We start from the raw sequence: 21,128 nt of genomic DNA, 5'->3' as shown, positions 1-21,128 counted from the left end.
AATCATTTGGAGATCGAAAGAGAGAGCGAAATTTGGTTTCGGATCTGCCTGGACCAAAAGGAGCAGCGCGCGACGTCAAAACTTCCCGGCAAGCTTGGAAATTACTGTTGGATAGCGCTTTACGAAATAAAATAATGACGCACACAAATGAGGAAACACAACGGCAGCGTCAAAATGTCACAATTCCTCAATCGTACCACGGTGATGTAGATGTTGAGGAGATTGAGGCTTTTTTTGGACTTCTATGTTTTTCTGGGGTGCAGAAGACGTGCAACACAAATTTGTATGAACTGTGGTCTACTGAGTTTGGATCTACGTTGTATCAATGCACCATGTCTCTTCACCGATTCCTGTTTTTGCTGTCAACCTTGCGTTTTTATGATAAAAACACGAGAATGCAGCGCAGATCGATCGATAAATTTGCACAAATTCGTGAAATTTGGGAAGGGTTTGTAGATAATTGTAAGAAATATTACATTCCTCACTGCCCCTTTCGGATATATATGAAAGGAAAGCCAGATAAGTATGGCATAAAAATTGTAATGATGAATGATGCAAAAACGTTTTACATAGTAAATGCCTGTCCTTACATAGGAAAAGTAGTTACCAATCCAGATGAAACTGTTCCGACATATTATGTACCGACATTGTCAACACCAATTCATGGCACGAATACAAATATTACGGGCGACAATTGGTTCACTTCTGTTGAGCTTGTAAAGAAGATGCTAAAAGATTATTCAATAACGATGGTGGGCACCATTTTTAAAAACAAGCGTCAAATTCCAGTGGATTTTACAAGAAGTGCTGTTGTTCAATCTTCACGATTTGCCTTTGACCCTGACATGACCCTGGTATCTTTCACACCAAAAAGAAATAAAATAGTGAATTCGTTGTCATCTTTTCATTTGGATGAAGCTATAAATGAAGACAATGGAAAGCCCGAGATTATTTGCATGTATAATGCTACTAAAGGAGGAACAGACACATTTGATCAACTTTGTCATGAATATACAACAGCCAGAAAAACCCTTCCATGGCCAATGCAGATTTTCTATGGCATGCTAGACCAAGCTGGTATAAACGCAATGGTTCTTGGCTCTCATGTTGATAGTAATGAAAAAATAAACCAGAGAACATTTTTGAAAAACTGGCTTTGTCACTCATCAAACCTCATTTGCATCAACGGATTTTGAAAAAAAAACCTGCGTTCTTCAATCAGGAGTACCAATGCGGAAATTTTGAAAATTGAAATATCAACAATTGATAAACCTGAAATACTTCAAAGCAAAATACGATGCAGCTTATGCCCAAGGAATAGAGACAGAAAAACAAGAATTATATGCTCATCGTGCCGCGCTCTGATGTGTGACGAGCACCGAAGTTATCTGTGTACTACCTGTACTGGAGTGAGAAATTAACAACAAAGCACTTTTTTCTAAAAATTTATATTTTACCTGTAAATAAATAATACTAATGTACATTTTTGAGCAATAGTAAGTCCTGATGAAATTTGTGAAAAAAATTAAAAAAAAAATTCACAGGAAAATTTTGTTGTTTTCAATTGTTAAAATTAATACGTTTTATGGAGAGAAAAAATATGAAACATTTTTTAAAATGAACTACACAATGTAATACTTAAGCTGTTAAAACTATTTGTCTGTACATCTAAAACATTCGTAAGAGTAAATAAAAGTAGGATTGGTGACTTTCTTAAAGAATTTTTATGTCTTTAGAATGAAAAATATTGTTTTAATTTCATTTTCATTTGTTTAAATAACTTATATTTTCATATTAGTGTAAAAAACACTTCTATAATTGATATTTACTATATTAATAGTAAAAAAATATCAGGGGGTTGAAATTAAAAAATTTAAAAGTTATGGGGTCCACTGGACCCCAGTGTGCACTTTATGAATGAAAAAAGAAGTGTGCACTTCTAGGGTTAAGGAGCAACGCCGGGTAACCTTATTAACATACATATATATTCGTGACGTTGATGGCATCCACATGTAACATTCGATCAATAACCGTTTCCGATACACACATATTTGATTATACAAAGGCCAACTACGATTTTCTCTCATGTTCCCATTATAATTCAAACAAAATAAATTTCTATTGCATCAATATATAATATGGCCTTCGTGGTTGATTTAAGATATAAAATAATGTTCCTTTATGTCCCGAAACAATAATTTTGAAAACTCCAGATTTTGACCAAAAATTAATGAATGAGTAAGTAATCCAATTAAACTAGCGGGTTCCGAAAATTCAGGCAGGAATCACGGATTTCAAGGTTTTCAAGTTCCCGCGGACAGCTTCTTTTTAAAAAATGCTTAATTTTCCCATCCGTCTTCCAAAATACAACCTTCTTTAGGCTTTCTTTGCTGTTCAAGGGCAAATTTCAGGCGCAAACACAGGTTAGAGATGATGACCTACCACTTGCGGTCTCCCACAAACTTTTGGCACAAGCAGAAAACCGCAAGACATGATACCAACTGGAGAGGATGAAAACCATCCAAATTACTCCTCAGGTCAACGAGTCTCGGTGGATTGTAAAATCAAGGCACAAATTTTAAAAAATGAACTCCAAGGCGGCGAGGGACGAGTGTGTTAGACACTTGCTCCGATTGGTTTCGAGACCGTCAGAAATTGCGTTTTTCGAAATTTGAACTCACCTCGAGGGCTCATACGGTCATTAAATGTTTTCAAGCACATCAAAATCCGGAATGAAAAGCAATCGGAAAAATTCACATCAGTGTCAAGCTATTCTACGGCGGATTCAATGAGATTTTCAGTTTAAATTAACTTTTACGCTTAGAATTCCGTTAGAAGATACTGCCAAAACCTGATATTGAGCTTTTGCTGGGTAGCACAGTTTTCTACGAGAGAAAGTGTTATTTTGAGGCTGTCCACTTTTCACTCCTTTCCAGCACTCCGCTGGCAAATTTGACTAATTTAAACCATGAGGAGTATGGATTCAAACGACGAATAGTGGGCTGAAATCGAAAAATGCTGACCACAAGCTCAATTTTGACCAGCCAAAATCAGCCTTGACCTCATAAATGTTGACATCGCGCGGTCGCAGGAAAACATAAATCCGGCAAGTTATGCAAAAATGTTTCGAGAATTTCTTTGCGAAGTTTCAACTGCCTACCTCGAAAAAAAGTTACTGAGGATTTGGCCGGCTCTTTTCGATTCCAGCGTAGTTTGAATTAATACCTCCCCCATATCATATAAATTAGCCAAATTTGCGAGCGGAGCACTCGAAAGGAGTGATCGCCTCAAATTAACACTTTCTCTCGCAGCAAACTGTACTACCCAGCAAAAGCTCAATACTACTATCGAAGTCATTTATAATTCAAATCGATCAATATTTTGTGCCGGCTTTATATACCTATTTGTTTAAACTTTTTGACAAGAATCAACTAAGTTGCAATTCTTTCGAAATAGGTGACATTATATTCGAGTAAAGAGACGATGACATCAGGGATCATTGGCCCTAAAATCTCAACATATCAGATGCATGTCCATTTTTAAATCTTTCCTACGGTCGTTCCCACAGACCCGAATAGGCATTGTACTAGTTTTGCAATTAAAAACAACACGAAAGTTTCCGTCCGCTTATCACTACCTTATCATCATCAGTCAACAATCCTAAGATTGGTTTGACGCAGCTCTCCATTTCTCTCTCCTATCCGCTAATCTCTTCATAGCTACATATTCATTCTCTTTTACATCCTGTATAACCTGTCCGATATAACTCATTCGGGGCCGTCCCTTGCCCTTTTTCCCTTCCACTTGTCCTTCAACGATTGTCTTCATCAGACCATCGTGCCTCAAAATGTGGCCAACTAAGTTGTCCCTTCTTCTGCTTAATGTTTTTAGGAGGCTTCTCTTTTCTCCTACTCTCCTTAGCACTTCATGGTTACTCACACGGTCAATCCATTTTATCTTCATCATTCTTCGGTAGCACCACATTTCGAATGCTTCCACTCTTGACTTCTCTGCTGCTGTCAACGTCCAAGCCTCGCTTCCATAGAGAAACATACTCCATATGTAGCATCTGATGAATTGTTTCCTTACTTCTATGCTGGCATTTTCAGCTGTAAGAAGATTCTTCTTTTTGTAGAAAGCCCTCTTCGCCTGCGCTATTCTGTGTATTTCTTTCTTGCTCCGTCCATCGCTGGTAATTCGGCTTCCCAGGTAAGAGAACTCGATCACCTCTTCAAGCTTATGCTTTCCTAGGTTGATGTTTGTTTTAGCCTCCTCTCTTTTACTGCAAACTAATATCTTAGTCTTCTTTTTGTTGATTTTCAACTGATATCTGGCCATTGTCCTTTCCATGTTTGTCAACGTCTTCTTCAAATCCTTCTCTGTCTCGGCTATGACTGCCATGTCGTCAGCAAATCGCAGCATACTAATTTTTTCTCCGTGGATATTGACATTATTATATGGCTTTCTCTATGTAAACATTAAAAATTAAGGGGGAAAGCGCACAGCCTTGTCTCGCCCCTTTTCTTATTCTCGCTTCTGCACCATTTGGTCCACATTTGATCACAGCTACTTGGTTTTTATACAAACTATGAATAATTCTACGATCATTGTAGAGTACGCCGATTTCTTTCAAAATTCTAAGCATTGAATTCCATTCCACGTTATCAAAGGCCTTCTCTAAATCGACAAATGCTATGAAGGTTGGTTTGTTTTTCTCCATTCTCTTCTCTATGATCATCCTAAGAGCCAAATTGCTTCCCTTGTGCCCCTGCTTTTCCAAAATCCGAATTGGTCCTCATCCAGGAATTCTTCTGCTCAATAGTGTCAGGCTCAACTTTGTGGAAGTTAAAGTTCACAAATGAAAAAACAACTTCGTTTTCTTCCACTAATTTATTTTCACGGTACGACATGTTTCGACCTTGAGCGGTCATTTACGAGTACCTCGGTACCTTTAGATACTCGTAAATGACCGCTCAAGGTCGAAACATGTCGTACCGTGAAAATAAATTAGTGGAAGAAAACGAAGTCGTTTTTTCATTTGTGAATTCTTCTGCTCTTCGTTCAATTCTCCTGTAAATGATTCTTGTCAGAATCTTCGACGCATGTGTCGTCAGGCTTATGGTCCTAAATTCTTCGCACTTCTCAGCTCTCTTCTTTTTGGGTATGAGAACGATGATGTTCTTCTCGAAGTCACTAGGTAAATCTCCTGTTGAGTACATATCGCAGATAGTTTTATACAGTTGAGTTAAGACCTTTTCTCCTGCATTTTTTATTAACTCTGCTGGAATGTCATCTATTCCTGGGGCCTTATTCTTTCGCAGGTCTCTTACTGCAGCGTCAAATTCCGATCATAAGATGCTTGCTCCAATGTCATCCTTTTCAACTTCACTTTCCTCTTCGAGAACTTTTGAGCCAAGTTTGCTCCGGTTGTATAATTCCTCCAGGTATTCCTTCCATCTCTCGGCTTTGTCTTCGTTTTCAATTAGAATGTTTCCATTCCTGTCCCTTATGCTATTACATTTTGTGTTTCGTTCCTTGAAACGGTTCCTCACTATTCTATAGGCCGCTTCCACTTTCCCTTTTACGAGGTTATTTTGTACGTCCTCACATACGTTCCTCATCCACGCTTCTCTGGCTTTCCTCGCTTGGCGGCAAATCTCGTTCCTTATTCTCTTGTAGCAAGCCTGTCCTTCCTCATTATTCGTATTCTTATACTTTCTCCTTTCTTCAATGAGGTCTAGGATTTCATCCGCGATCCATGGCTTTTTCTTAACACATTTTCTTATCCCTAGAACTTCTCTAGCGGCCTCCTGAAATCCACTTATTAAGGTAGTCCAGTTATTCTCAACTGAGTTTTCAGACTGATCTAGTCCTATATTGCGCTCCACTACTTCTTGAAAGGCCTGTTGATTTTTTGGCTCCTTAAGTTTCTCTAATTGCCAGGTGTTCTTTGCTGATTTCTTCAATTTCTTGAATTTTAGATGGCATTTCATCATCACTATTTTATGATCACTGTCGATATCTGCCCCCGGGTAGCTTTTACAGTCCTTTATCTGGTTTCTAAACCTCTGCTTCACTGAAATATAGTCTAGTTGAAATCTTCTTTTGTCTCCTGGCATTTTCCATGTGTATCTTCTTCGCATGTAATTCTTAAATAGAGTGTTGGCAACCACTAATTTGTGTTCTGTGCATACCTCTAACAGCCTTTCTCCTCTTTCATTTCTATTTCCTAATCCATATTTTCCGGTTATTCTTCCATCCTGGCCTTCGCCGACGACAGCGTTCCAATCACCTAAAACAATTAGGTTTTCTTCACCCCTTACCTTTCTGATTACTTCCTTTATATCATAGTAGTCGTCTTCAACTTCTTCATCCTCGTAGTCTGTCGTGGGCATGTAGACTTGTACCACTACGGTATCTACTGGCTTACTCTCTATCTTCACTATAACTATCCTTTCATTGTACTGTAGGAAGCTTTTTACACGCATTCCGGCGCTCTTTCTGAGCATTATCCCAATCCCAGCATTACCGTTCAGGGATCCTGTGTGTATAATCCTATAGCTTCCACTCCAAAAGTCTCCCTCCTCAGGCCATTTCATTTCGCTGATTCCTAGCACGTCGATATTCAATCTTTCCATTTCCACTTTAAGGTTTTCTAGCTTACCGCAAGTCCTGAGTGATCTCACGTTCCATGTACCTATCCTCATATCTTTATCACAATTGACCGATGTACCCTCTCGGGTAGTCCCCGCCCGGAGATCCGAATGGGGGACTAGTTTACCTCCGGAATTTTTTACCTGAGAGAATTCCATCATGTCAGACAATTTAAAGTTGGAGTAGCTGCGCCTCCTCGGGATAATAATGTGGTGGTTTCCCCTTGCCTTCCACATCGCAGTACTACAGCCGTTAAAGTAAATGTTACCACGCCTGAAGTGTAATGAGTGTCGCTGTACTGACCATCGTGATCTCCACCTTCACTCACATGAAGAAGAGCTGCTGCCCTCTCCTCCGGGTGATGTGAGGCATAATTTTTGGCGGCCTCTCATCGCCAAGTCACGGTATCTTCACAGGTTTAGTGTATCATTTAGATGGCCTATCTCACCCAGGGATAGACCCATACCACCTCGGATAACCGCCGCTTTTTGTCCACGACTGCTTATTCGACAAGTAAACTTGCTTATATCGCAGCTAACCTCTATATCTAGAGGTTGACCCACCATCCGCAACCCGGTGGACGCACTCAGTGGCTTAAAGCTCAGCTGTCATAAATAATTGGGCTCAGGCATATATTCGTTCCTTAAGGAATGAATCACTCTCTAGAGGATGTAAGCAACTACGATCCACGCGATGCCAGTGCAGAAGGACAATAAGTGGTGACCCACTCGGCATGAGTTCGTGACATCACCAACTTACGTACAGTTGATAAAAAGGCCGTCCATTTTTCACAACGCACAGCTGGAGAAAAAGGTGACAGATCGAAAAATGGAAAAATACTAGTGAGTACTTTGATACTTCTAACTATGACGATTGACAGTAGAAAAAATTAGTGATCGAGCCCACACTAACAATGAGACACCCAAATACATGTGGGCAGAGCTCAACAAACATTCGCACTTTACTCATTTGAAGTTCCGATCGAACACGGAAATAAAACCGGAATATTTGTAAGCAGCAGGTGGAGCGAGGGCTAGCGGGGTTACACTTCCGAGGGCCGGGTCTACAAGCCTTCGCTTTTCAACCTCGGAAGGGGGAGGAGAGGGTAGGAAAGGAGGGGCCTCCGCGATGAGGGGCCGACGACGCCTCCAGGGACAGGGAGAGGGATAGGGACGGAAAAGGGAATACCAACGCCGTCATTAGGGCTACGTGGGCCACCACTAACGAAACCATAATTCAATGTTTCTACGGAAAGGAAGAAAAAATCCTACGATTTTCCGTAGATATTAGTAAGAAGCAGTAGAGAAGAGGCCGAGGCAAAGTCTAAACTAAGAAATAAAAACTTGCAGAGGCGAAAGACTCTCCTTAACATTAAAAGGCCATACCAAAAAAAAATTGGGAAAAATAAATTTTTGAGGGATTTATTTAACACTAGGAGTCTTACACCTACACTATCCTCCCAGGGATTTTTGGGAGAGGGAGGTTCAACCCTTTCACTTAATATCTCAAATTGTTTGCATCGCCATTAACACCTTGCCTCCATTCCTTTATTCTCATCCCAACTTTCTCTTCATACGAGCTTATCACTTCATCAATTGCCTACATCCTGACAATGTCCACATGTCAGGGAAAAACCCACATCATTAGATAAAATTGCTTTGCATGGAACATGACCAGTATTTTATATTTATTATTATTATACTTTATTTTATGTGATCAGAGTTCCTCCAAGTTGTGCCTGAATCCCTCCTCCACCATGAAATATTGCCTCCACAATTGAAAATTTAAATTAAAAAATATCTCCTAAATTATGAGATGAGTTTATTTTATACCATCCCCCACAATTCTGAGAGGTGCTGCTTTTTAAAAGTGTAGTTCTCACATAGGTATTTGACCAGCAAGAATTTTTAAATGTAAACAGTTTGATATTATCAAGACTGGCAAGATTGCTGGAACTGATGAAAGATGTGGAAAGTTTTTCTAACCATCCTTCAAATGAGATTTTGATTGTATTGGCATTTTATATTAACATAAATTATGTCTTTACAAGTTAGAATTCATGAAAATGAGATTTCAAATATATCCTACCCTAGAAATTTTCCAAACTAGATGAATATGCATTTTCCACTGGAAAAGAGGTCAGAAAAGATTCGGTTATAAGGTTATAATTTAATTTTCGATTGAAAATTTCCAACAAGGGAGTAATAAAATAATATATCAAATGGATCAAGCAAGCCACTAGGTACTATTTATAACCAAGCCATGTATGCATTAAGATAGAAGGTATGATACAGCATACATTTGCAGTATTAGAGTAGTTAGGCACAAGGGTGGATCCAGGATTTTTTCTGGGGGGCTCCAGGGTCTGACAATGAGTAAGTGAGTTACTGAAAACTCAAATTACCTGTCCCGAGTACGATGAGAAAGAAGGATGATACAAGGTTAAGAAAAATGCAAGTGTATCATCAATCAGACTATCGGAGGAACAACCCCATACGCAAACATTCAGGCACTTCCGAATTAAGGCAATTGGACAACATCAAATGGCAATTACCAAAAACCAAAGAAATGCTCACAGAAGTCAATAATAAGAAGACGATATTAAGAATTTGTCTAAAATAGGTATCATCCAATGAATAAACATGAGGAAAATGCAACAAGACGTAAGGATATGTATTTCCAACACTCATCATCTTGGTGACGCACATATGTCTGCAAAAGTTACTGAAGGGCAGAAATCGACAAATCAATTGTTCTGATTGTAAAAAACACGAAGGGGTCACAGTGATATTGAGGGGCAATACAGTTTAGCCTGGCATTAGTCTCCACACATCACTTGTGGTTAAGCTGAGAAGTAAAGGTCAAGAAGCCCCTTTGAGGATGTTCACTTCAAACCTCCTGCAGTGTAATAAAGGCAACATGTACTACTGGGTGGCCACGAACCAGGCCTTGCACGAGGAGCCCTGCTCGTACAGAACACAGCAGATCGAGACAGATGCCTGGTGGTGGACAACAGCAGCCACCAGTACTAGATGGGGCCAAAGATTGAATGTGTGCGTAGGGCCCATATCTGGACATCATCTGGTGGAGCTGATGGGACAGTAGTATGACAGATAAACTTAATAAACTTCGGGGAAGGCAGGGCTTTAGGCTGTGGTAGAGACAGACTGTATAGGAGAGGAAAACTCCAAAATCACAGTACCTATTCCCTTGGTTGGGGGTTAAGTGTAGGGTAACAAATCCCTATACTATAAAACAAATTTGTCATGGATACAGATGATTTTCCGCGGTATAGGCCAGGAATCTTGGAACTCATCCAGTGAACAAATGGACTGAGTAAAGTTAAAAGAGGTACCATACCACGAAAGCGGTGGCTAGATGATGCAAAGACCAGCTTGAGAAGACTAGGGGTTGAGAGATGGAGGAGAGCCGTGGAAGATATAGACGAATGGCGGCAGATTGTTTTGGAGGCCAGAGTCCCACAGCACCAATGTTGACAAAGATGAGATACCACCAAAAATTAACTAAACTAAAACAGCAAAGCCCAAATGGCAAACAGAAAAACTGAAGGTGGTACATAGTGTGTGGTATTTCAAAAAGGAATGAAGAATAAATTAGGAGATCTGATGGAGAAATCATTAATTAGATATCTCTTTGAATCAGAGATGCATGGTCAGATCAAACACTCATGGAACGGATATTCATGCTCAAATGAAAAGTGGAGTAAGGAAAACCACAACCAGAATCAAGGACAAGAAATAGGGACATCGATGACCAACATTCCCAATCGATATATTAAAAACTGAGGAGAATAGAAATACGTAATGTGAATGAATAAAAAGACATACAAGGGTGGTTGACGAATAAATACATGGAGTGAGCAGTTATAGGTTGAGGAGCTCAATAAGATTTCCTGTTTTTTAAGAAGCAATTTAATTATTCATTTGAACAATGGCTTGAAGGAGAATGAACACAAGTGAACAAAGTTGTCATTCATGGTGTGGCATAATAGAGCCGTTATATCATGAAAAACTATGGATGACCTCACCAATGGAAAAACTATTGCACTATTGGTCATTCAGACTCCAATAACAAAGGATTGACCCTTGGCACATCAGATTTTGAACAAAATTAATGCATGTGTATTCACCTCAAACCAAACATCCCATTCTTCACACAAAATTTCTATAATTTATGCACATATAAATTTTATCATATTTTTGTTCTTGAATCAAACTACTGTTAATATTTCTCCTACCAAAAATTTTAGAGCAATGATTTTTGACTGATTTAAAAGCTTAGCCTTGGAAAATTATGTACATAAATTGATTTTACGCCATATCTCTATTAAATATTGTTACATTCAAGGGAGCTCAATACATAGGAAAAAGCGTAGACCGTCATGATTTTCATTGGCACTATTTTATTCAGACTTTACGGATAATTTTGATGAAATAAATTTGCAGAGTCATTAAGATATTTTTTTTTAACGTTGAATTTTAGAAAAAATAGACTTCGACCTTACTTTTTTCCCCAGTTTTACAACATATATTCACGCAGTTTTGATCTCAAAAATGAAGACGTCATGTAACTGCTACAAATATTGGTGGTTAGTCATCAAATTTCAATAGCCTTGTTTATGAAAAAAAAAAAAGTCCTCTTCTACTACTCATTAACAACTCTCTCCAGCTAGGAATTTTCCCAGATTCTCTAAAGAGTTCTAAAGTTATCCCACTTTACAAGAAAAAGGGTTCTGCTCATGATTTTAACTCCTTTAGACCAATTTCAATTATCAATCAGCTTGGCAAGGTTTTCGAGCAAATTTTCTACAACAGATTGACCTCTTACCTGGAATCAAATAACTATCTTTCTCCCCATCAATATGGTTTTCGAAAGAAAAGATCAACTTCCCAAGCTATTTCTCAGGCAGTCAATATAATTCTGAATGCTCTAGACAACAAAGCTGAAGTACTTGGCTTGTTCTATGACTTATCTAAGGCCTTTGATAGTGTCAACCATAAAATTCTTATGAATAAGATATCCTATTTTGGTATTAGAGGTATTCCATTTCTCTGGTTGGAATCATACCTCGCCAACAGATCACAGACTGTTGCTGTAGTGTCCAATGGTGTGAAATTTATTTCCCCACCAAAAGTTATTTCCCAAGGTGTCCCCCAAGGATCTGTTCTTGGCCCTATCTTGTTTTTAGTATATGTGAATGATCTCACTAACTTTGTCTCTCGATCCTCTGATATCACCCCAGTGTTATATGCTGATGATGCCAATTTTGTGGTTACTTCATCTCAAGTGAATAGCTTATGTACCTCTGCTAACTCTGTATCCCAGCAGTTGTATAAATGGTGTGTTAAAAATTGTTTGAAGCCTAATGTTTGTAAATCTCAACTTATCTACTTCACAAATATTGGAAAAAATAATAGGCAGATCACTGTGGACCTTAACGGTGCATGTATACCACAAGTTGAGAGTACAAAGTTTTTGGGTGTGACTATTGATTCTAATCTTTCCTGGGCAATGCATATCAGCGAATTGGCACGTAAGCTCAGTTCTGTGTGTTATCTAATCAGGTATATACGCTCCACTGTGTCACTAGATGTTCTGCTACTCTTGTATTATGGTGAATTCCACTCTCATGTTCTGTACAGCATTCTGCATTGGGGTTCATCTCCACATGCCGTTACCATATTCAAAATTCAAAAAAGAGTGGTACGCTTATTGTCCAACAAACCCTATCGGACACCCTGTCGGCCATTGTTTAAAGATCTACGAATATTACCTGTGCCCTGTCTTTATATATTCACCATACTTCTCAAAGTAAAGACTAACTTCCAAGACTTTGTCCCAAACGCCAGCATTCACACTCATTATACGAGGCAGCACAAAGATTTGCATGTCCCCTATGTACGGACTAAAAGTGCTGCCTGTGGTGAACAATTTATGAGTCTACTTTTGTACAATAAGCTCCCTATGGAGCTAAAAGATCCCATGAGTCAAGGGGTATTTAAAAACAAGCTGAAAGACTTTTTACTTTCAGGCTGCTTTTACTCTATATCAGAGTACCTGTCACAGTAATATTATATATGCTCACCTCACTTTGCTGTTTGTGCCTTATATCTTTTATTTGTACCCAACCTGTGTTTTTGACGTGCCTTATACAATTTATGTATTGCATATAATTGTCTTTCCGGCAAATAAAGATTATTATTATTATTATTATTGGCATTAGCAAATATCCAAAAACTACCCACCATATAGAATCCTTTGATTTATATCATCTCCAGTTGTGAAGCTCAGGATTAAAGCATATCGTCAAAACTTGAGCAGGTGAGTAAGTTGAACTATTTGGGCAGATCTGCTAGACACATGACGATAAGAGGATGGATTCCACCGATGGCAACCAACAAACCTACTCTGAGTGTGCTGTAAATGTAGCGATGGAATTCAGATACATATGTGGGATACTCACGCACTACTTACCTGGCACACAAGGTTTTTAGGAGCAACTAATTCTGGGGGGTATGGAATATCGGAGGTGCAGGTGCCCTCCCCAAGAAAATTTTTAAGATAAATGGCTCAAAAAGGTTTATGGATTTCTAAGGGATATTTTATTAATCCTTACACTATTCTATAAGCAATGACTATCTAATTAAGTGAAATAGATTAAATTTTAAAATTTCTCTGAGTTCAGGTGGAGTTTATTCCTCAAAACTCCCTCTAAGCTGCACACTGATACCTATTTCTTCTTTCATCAAATCAGTCAGTCCAATTGGTAGATTACAAAGCAGAGGACCAGAGATGGGTTCAATCAACACTTCTCAAACTATAATAATTAAATATTTATCTTCGCTATTATTCAAGATATTTTTAGAAAGGAGTTGAATTGAAAGTAATTGCTATTTGTATGTACTGAGATTTTATGCATACTGGAACTGTCAGTAATTTGAGCTATGCTAGCTACGGTCTACGTGCGATTCTCATTGGTTTTTTAGCATGCATTTTATAAGCTTTTTCTGGATCAGAAGATTTTTTTTCCAACAATATTGCTGACAGACCCCAGAAGACTATTCCATACTCTGGAGTAGAAATTTAAATGGTAAACAGATTTCAGCACATTGATACTGTTTCTGTAGGAATCTGACTTGATATAGAAACGAGTGTAAAGTAGAGAAGAGTTAGGTGACATGAGTTGACAAGTTACCCGACTGATGGCTGTGCAATCCCAAAAACTTAGCGCTAGATGATGTTGTGATTGTTTCGATCAAATGACAGATTACTAATATATTGAGTGAGCTGGTATGATTAAAAACAAGAAACTTAGTTTTGCTGGTATTTATTTGCAAATTATTATTAACATACCATTCTCATATGATCTTCTTAATTTCTTGTGCTGTATTATGGAGTTCTCTTATTCATTTATCATAAATTAGAAAAGTAGCATCATCTGCAAATAAAAGTTTGTTAAGTTTTTCATTAATCATGGATGATAATTAATCATATACAGTTGAGGACCTCAAATCCAGAAAGCTTGGGACCAAAGGGTTTCTGGATTTCTGGTCTTCAGCATGCAGAAAAAGTGGCACTTTTTTTTTAGAATTTTTATGCAAGAAAATCATTACTCAGAAATTACACATGAAAGGGATTTTAACATTAATTAGCATAAACCATAATCAAAAAGATCACTGCATTGAAGGAGGTAAAAAACTTGTTGTATAAGTCGTCTAATCGCAACCGTAACTTTCGCAGAATAAACTATGCATGCTTAATCCCATTGCTGCTGCTCAATCTCCGAAAACATACCCCTCACATGCGGTAAAAGTGCTGAGTGCATGTGAGGGGTAATAAATACATCTTTTTCTCCATGCTCAATAGCTCTCGTTGACAGCAATCCCTAGCAGCTGTTAGGATATCTATCGATACTTTCCTTAATCCGACTGTAAATCTGTGCAAATGCTTCTATGTTTTGTAAATTAATTAGAGTTTTCAGGTTCTTGGGCTTGATATTTGAGATCCCCACCTGTCCCTGCCTAGGTTGTTAGTGAATGTTCATAGTGTTTGCTAACTTCCTACTCATCCCAGAACAAGACTTAAAGAGCGGTGGCACATGGTGGCAAGTCAAAACACTATAGTATATATGCAGAGGAATTTTCAAACGTTCCGGGTTTCTGGATTTTCCTGATTTAAGGTCCTCAACTGTAAACAAAGTAGAATAGAAAGGGATGTAGTATTGATCCCTATGTGGTACTCAAGTCTGAACTGCACACGAATCAGACATATGTTTCTCCCCGATTACTGTAATTTCTACTCTTTGAGATCTTTCACTTACATATAATTTGAAGCAGTTCAAAGCAACATCCCTGATGCCTATACATTTTTTCATTTGCACAAAAGGATGGTATATAGTCAAATGCCTTGGAAAAGTCTATAAAAGAACCAAGAACCCAACTGTAGTTATCTAAAGCCTTGGTTTTGAAGTTGAAAGCACTATGAAGAGCTGCTTCATTTGATCTATCCTTCCTAAAGCCCAACTAACAGCCGGGAAGTATATTAAATTTAGATAAATAATTCGTCAATCTATTTGAGTAAATATTCTCCAATGATTTCAAAATTGTGGTACCATCGATATTAGTCCATAATTGCTCACATCATTTGTGTCTCCCTTCTTTTCGGTACACAGCAATGACTTTGATAATTTTTGGATTTGGGAAAAGCACCATCGTCTAGCTACTTGTTACAAAGATGTACAAGAGGATAGATGGTACATAATTTCAATAGTTTGTCATTAGTAGATTAATCACGCAGTATACCGTAGTAATAAGGACGCGGAAGCTCAACAGATTTTCGGCGTCATAATTATGTTTATAACGGTCAATAAAGAAAACTAACCTTTTCTGGCGGTTTCCGAGAATCAACACAGGAACATTACGGACGCTGAAATCTCCTCACCATCATCTTCCACCCAACTCTCGGTCTCTTGAAGAGGATGTAAGAACATTTTCAATTCCACTCAATTACGATAACACAGGGAGTAAATATTGATTGAGTATTAGCCGTAACAAAAGGAACTTTTACCCTTAACCACTGCCACCACCAGTTAAATGGAACCGTTTTACTCCGCGCCGCACCGGGATTCATAAAAAATAACAGAAGAATAACGAATACATTCGGGAGGGCAGAAGACGGCCAAAATCAGAACTGCTGACCTCTAATTTATCCTACTTAAATTTTCTTATTTAATTCTGCAGAAAAGGATATTTTAAAAACGAAACATTTTAATATGGGGTTTGCTTTGAATTTTGGCTGCTTTGGACGGTGTCTTGGCAAAGTGCCGACCCCAAGAGATTATTGAGAAACGCGTTGTTGAAATAGTAACGGAGGATTGGACATGATAATTACTCATATCATGAGTTCTGGCACGATGCCATCAGTTTTGTCTATCTCATCTACCCAAATCCTTACCTTGAGCAGGCCCGTCGCGAGGGCGGGGCAACCAGGGCATTTTGCCCTGGGCGCAGCAAGGGGCCCACCGTGTTCGCCGACTAAATTTTTTTTTTATTTTGACTAACAAACGTTATCCGCTTTGTGGTGCTCTCAGCTCTCTTCAACACAATGAAAGAGCTCCTTTACTTTCATAATCAATAACATATCTTTATTATGAAAATGTTTTCAATTATATTTTCAAATCTCCCGATTGCAGATGTATCAATGTTATGGGGTGGGGGGGGGGGGGGCACGATCCCAGTTTGCCCCGGGCGCCAGATCAGCTAGCGACGGGCCTGACCTTGAGGCCTGGTTAACGCAGTGGCGGATACAGATGGGGGAGCCCCCGCCCCTATTGCCGAACATTGTAGAACCACAGTTGCAAATTTTTTATATCGTTAGATATTGTCTTACATACGTGTATTATGAGTTTAAATAAAACTTTCCTCAACTTCGCAACATGGCTTGATTAATTTTTTTTTAAAGATGAAAGTAAAGATAGCGCAAGATATCCGTTGCTTTGACCCCCCCCATGAGTTTTTTCTGTATCTGCAACTGGGTTAACATTATGTCGGACTTCACTTTTTCCTGGCAAATTGTCGCAGTAAATTCTTCTCGTGATTTCATACGGCTAATCTCCCCAATTTTCATCGCTGCCGACGTTCCAATGAAATTTTTCTCCATCGCCATCAGGGCCCATGATGATGGATAAGGATTTCATCGAAACGTCGGCAGTGATAGAGATAACCCCATTTAAATCCCCCGAAGAATTTACTGGTTAAACAGCTTAAATGTAAGGAAAAGTTAATACGTATCGGTATGATTGGGAAAATGTGCAGATTAACTGCACAAGAAATACGAATCTATAAGCAACAGTATCTTCTAAAGTTCACACTAGTCAATCCATGATATTCCAAGAAAGGATAAAAGTAGCTTTTCATTCAGGTATCGTAGAAAATAACAGGAAGGGGAATACTCCACAGTTTATCACCAATGTCAACCCCCACCCCCAAGGTGACATCTGACTAGAGCATATGCATTGGAAAAAAAAATCACAAGTGTGGGAAATTAAAATCAATAGTATAAAGGCCGTTTTACACGGATCACATAATTCCTCAGGTTAGAACTGCATTAATTTCTGAAATGGCATAGAATTTTGCGAATGCATGAACAACATTAGAACTGACTATTTTGCCACCTTATGCCCACGCAGTCTTGCGTGTATTCTAGCATTTCACCGCTTTACAGGAATCAATTTTAACTGAGCCTTCGCGCACACGTCAGATTGTGCAAGTATGTTCCCCGTGAAAGATGGCCTTAATAGAACTGCATTCCTGATGGAATGAGAGGCAGCTTCATGGTTATCGTTTTTAATAACGTCAGAGTGGAGCATCTTCTAATCCTTCATAATATTTTTTTAATTTAAAAATGCCAGTAAGGATAAAATTCAGCACAAGGAACATACATATGAATTAATTTTCCAATTAAGTCGAAATATCTGACACAAATTTTGCACTGCAGTTTTGACTATTGAAGTAGCCATTGATTTGAAATTTTTTAACTCAGCTTTGTCATAGCATACAGAAGCAACACAGGATATTTCGATCATAACTTAAAATGTATATCTCATTAGTGGCACAGTGAAGGGGGGGTTTTGGGGAATAACAACAGTAAGAATAGTGTAGGACATAGATAATAACAGCAAATAAATGCTCCTAAATACATAGAATAATTTAAGGATTTATAAAATATCCCTCAGAAAGCCGTAAAACTCACTATTTATCCTAAAACTTTTCTGGGGAGGGGCCCTTCACCTCCCGATTACCCTGGCGGGTTTGCCATACCCCGAGACACCCCAGTGTTAGTAGCACCTTAAATCCATCCTAGCCTTAATTCCTAGCCGTGCCCCTGTATCTCATATAACGTTAACTTATAAAAAGATAAGTACCGTATTTCTCCAAATATAGTCCCTTCCCCCTAATTTTGACACTTGAGTTTCGGGGGAAAAAAATGGGTTTGAATATAGTCCCCCCTTTACTTTCACCATAGGCGTTTTGGAAAAAAAGGGGGGACTATATTCAGACAAATATAGTATTCAGTATGAGGTAATGCCTGTAAATTGAATCACTGGACAGTGATTGGATGACCAAAACACTCTTCTCTTAAATGAGAAACATACTATGAAATGGAAACGTGAAAATCTTCATAGTACATATGCTCATAATAAATCTGGAGTGGGTCTTGTGCTACGAGCATATTGTACACGGGAGGTAACGGAAAGAAGGTGGTCCAGGGAAAGGAACTAGCGTGCGCGATATTCACATGCTTGTGGCTCAGTATGCAGAGCTTTACCCTCACCTATCCAAACCAACCTTTCACCGAGTTACATTCAAAATCATGTATGACTGCACTGGTCTCACCAGCCCATGGAAAAAACTAAGCCTCGTCTTTCCGCCATCAAAGAGTCATAAAATGAATGCATGAAGAGGCTTCACGGAGGGAAGACAATATTCACAAGCACTTACCTTCAAGTACACAACAACTGGAATTCACCAGGAAATCATTTGCATAAATCAGGTGCTTAGGACAATTCCACTGAAAAACCAATAACAGGAGATTTTTGGAGGACTAGCTGGGGAAGAGAAAGGCTTATTATCCAATGAAAAGTTAATCCAGGGAAGAATAATGGAAGCTATACTATAACCATACATGTATATTATTTCCCAATTAAACTTCCTTTCTTTTTCACTTCTCTCAAAGATTCAAAGTATGCGATGGGACTAAAAAATCACAAAATGTATTGCAAATTTAAGGCATAGGTGGTATGTATAAATGAAGAGAAACAAAATTCAATTATCATCACCTGGAAAAAAGACATACGCAACTCCCGTTGCCAGAGAGGATACTAGACAATAATTGGAATTGCAATTTTTACCTGTGCTTTAACTATGAATAGGAAATAAAAACAACAGTGTATTAAAAGAACTGTATTACTAAAAACAGTGCTCAAGGCAAAAATGACATTCTCAGACTTGATTACAAAATCTTTCAAAGAAATGACCTATGGTAAATATTATTCTATAAAAATCATTAGATAAATCAAGATGGTGAGTGAGCTAGAGAGATATTTTAATAATTTCAAAAGCAATCAATGACCATGTATTCCATTAACAAGTAAATGCAATGACAATGTGTTATGAAAGACTTTTTCCCACAAAACAAGACTTAGTCAATCTAAAAACATTACACTTCAAACAAAAGATGTGGTAACTATTAGCTACCTAACCTGGTAGGCATTACTTAAAAAACAGTAACAGCAGTTGAGAGGAAGATATAAGACCATACTTCCTGCTACACTAATAACATTATGTTCCCACAAAGGAATAAATAGGTCAAAGTATACCAATACACACCCGGAGTCAGCAGAAAATGAACTTATAAAATGATGGCCTCTTTTTTTTTAATCTGGAGAGAGTATGATTGATAGCAGTAAAATGTGCTTCAGCAAAATGATTTTTTCCTCTTGTCCATTTATGAATTAATATTTACCATTTCAAGACCAAAAACCATTATCAAAACATGCACCCAGCATTATCAATACCAGTGGCAAGTGAACAGAAGCTGAATTAGCATTACATTTATTCCAAATGAATCCACTCATTACATTAACTTTTGTACAACAACGTCATCATGGATCGCAGATTACTCACTGAGTCCAAGACATATTTTTGAAGGCGATCACTTAGCGGCTCCCCCTTGCCTATAATTGTGGGTCCCTAAGCAACAACTTTCATTTAACAAGCTTTTTGGATAAAGCTATGTCATGTAAAGATTTAACTTTTATAGCATTTGGAAGAATAACTTAAAACAGATTTAAATACATTATTAATGCAGAAAGATGTGAAAACTGAGAAATAAAGCCAACCAATTTATTTGGTGAAATGAATATATGAACTAGAAGCACTTACAAAGAATAGAATTCCACATAACAGCCATGTTAAGAAATACAATCACTTATTCACATATGTTTCAAAGGTTTCAAGTGTGCCATACAAATTTAAATCATTGACCACTGTGGTCACTTTACATTAAGTCATTTTCTTCAATAAAGCACTTGGGCAGATATTACTCAAGTAAGAGAATACGTAATCTACTATTTCCATGGCTAAGCTACATAAAGTCTTAACCAACCAGCAAGTAATTTAAATTTCCATGACACTTTTAAATTAATGGAAAATTTCGAAATCAGACCAAAATTGATGAGACATGCTGTACAAGTGACCAATTGATTAAATCTTCCTTAATTTTATTTATCCACCTATGCCCGCGATAGCTTCCGAAGCGAAGTACTTAACATCATCATCAGCATCACTATTCAATCGATCAAGTACAGGCTTCACCTGGATTTGTATTGAGCTGCAAGAGAGGGGAGACTTATATGAGACATCTGCCACATCCAGAACAAATACAAAAAATGATGGCTGCAATTGCTACACCTTTCATATTCTTCGAGATATATTTCATTTGCAGTGGATAACAAATTGATAATTACTCGAGATAAAACTAAATCTACAAATCCTAGAATCTCTCAAATCTTGAAAAAGATATGATTCAAACATCCACAAACCTATATGTAATTCCCACCAATAGAATGCAAATAAACACCATAAGCGTGAAGTCCTAAGAAAAGCCTTGATCGATGAAGTGCACATTAAAACTAATAGGGAAACTGAACTAATGCTGCAGATAGGCATCATCAAGGAGAATAAGACTAGGGATCAAATCCAGAAAATGGAACGATGCTTAAGGGTGCAGTATTTTTTAAGATCATCCTTAAATTAGCCTTCAATGGAATGCAGCTGTTTAGCCTTTTTCCTTCCTTCATTCATAACTGAACAAGCAGGGTTGGAGAACCTCTTGACGATTTGAATTTGAGAAAATTAAGTATTCCTCCCCCCTCATAAATCTCTCACATTGAA

At 38.1% G+C, this 21,128-nt stretch overlaps 1 protein-coding gene and 1 long non-coding RNA gene across 2 annotated transcripts in view; both read right to left on the bottom strand.

Moving 5' to 3' along the window:
* Positions 1-13,986: 13,986 nt before the first annotated feature.
* LOC124156945 lies at positions 13,987-15,784 on the bottom strand. The gene is made up of 2 exons (XR_006864461.1): positions 15,556-15,784; positions 13,987-14,113 (listed from the first exon to the last, which is right to left on the bottom strand). It is a non-coding gene; the product is annotated as an uncharacterized LOC124156945 (long non-coding RNA).
* Positions 15,785-19,121: 3,337 nt separating this feature from the next.
* LOC124158050 (serine/threonine-protein phosphatase 2A 65 kDa regulatory subunit A alpha isoform) overlaps positions 19,122-21,128 on the bottom strand; it is a 39,140-nt gene continuing 37,133 nt past the window's right edge. Inside the window, exon 12 of the mRNA XM_046533216.1 lies at positions 19,122-20,565. Coding sequence (XP_046389172.1) covers positions 20,460-20,565 — 106 coding nt within the window. The 3' untranslated portion in view covers positions 19,122-20,459. The remainder of the gene's footprint in view (positions 20,566-21,128) is intronic.

This window comes from Ischnura elegans, chromosome 4 (assembly GCF_921293095.1).
Source record: "Ischnura elegans chromosome 4, ioIscEleg1.1, whole genome shotgun sequence".
NCBI lineage: Eukaryota > Metazoa > Arthropoda > Insecta > Odonata > Coenagrionidae > Ischnura > Ischnura elegans.
The sequence above is the reverse complement of the archived record's forward strand: the minus strand, read 5'-3'. Positions and strand labels throughout refer to the sequence as shown.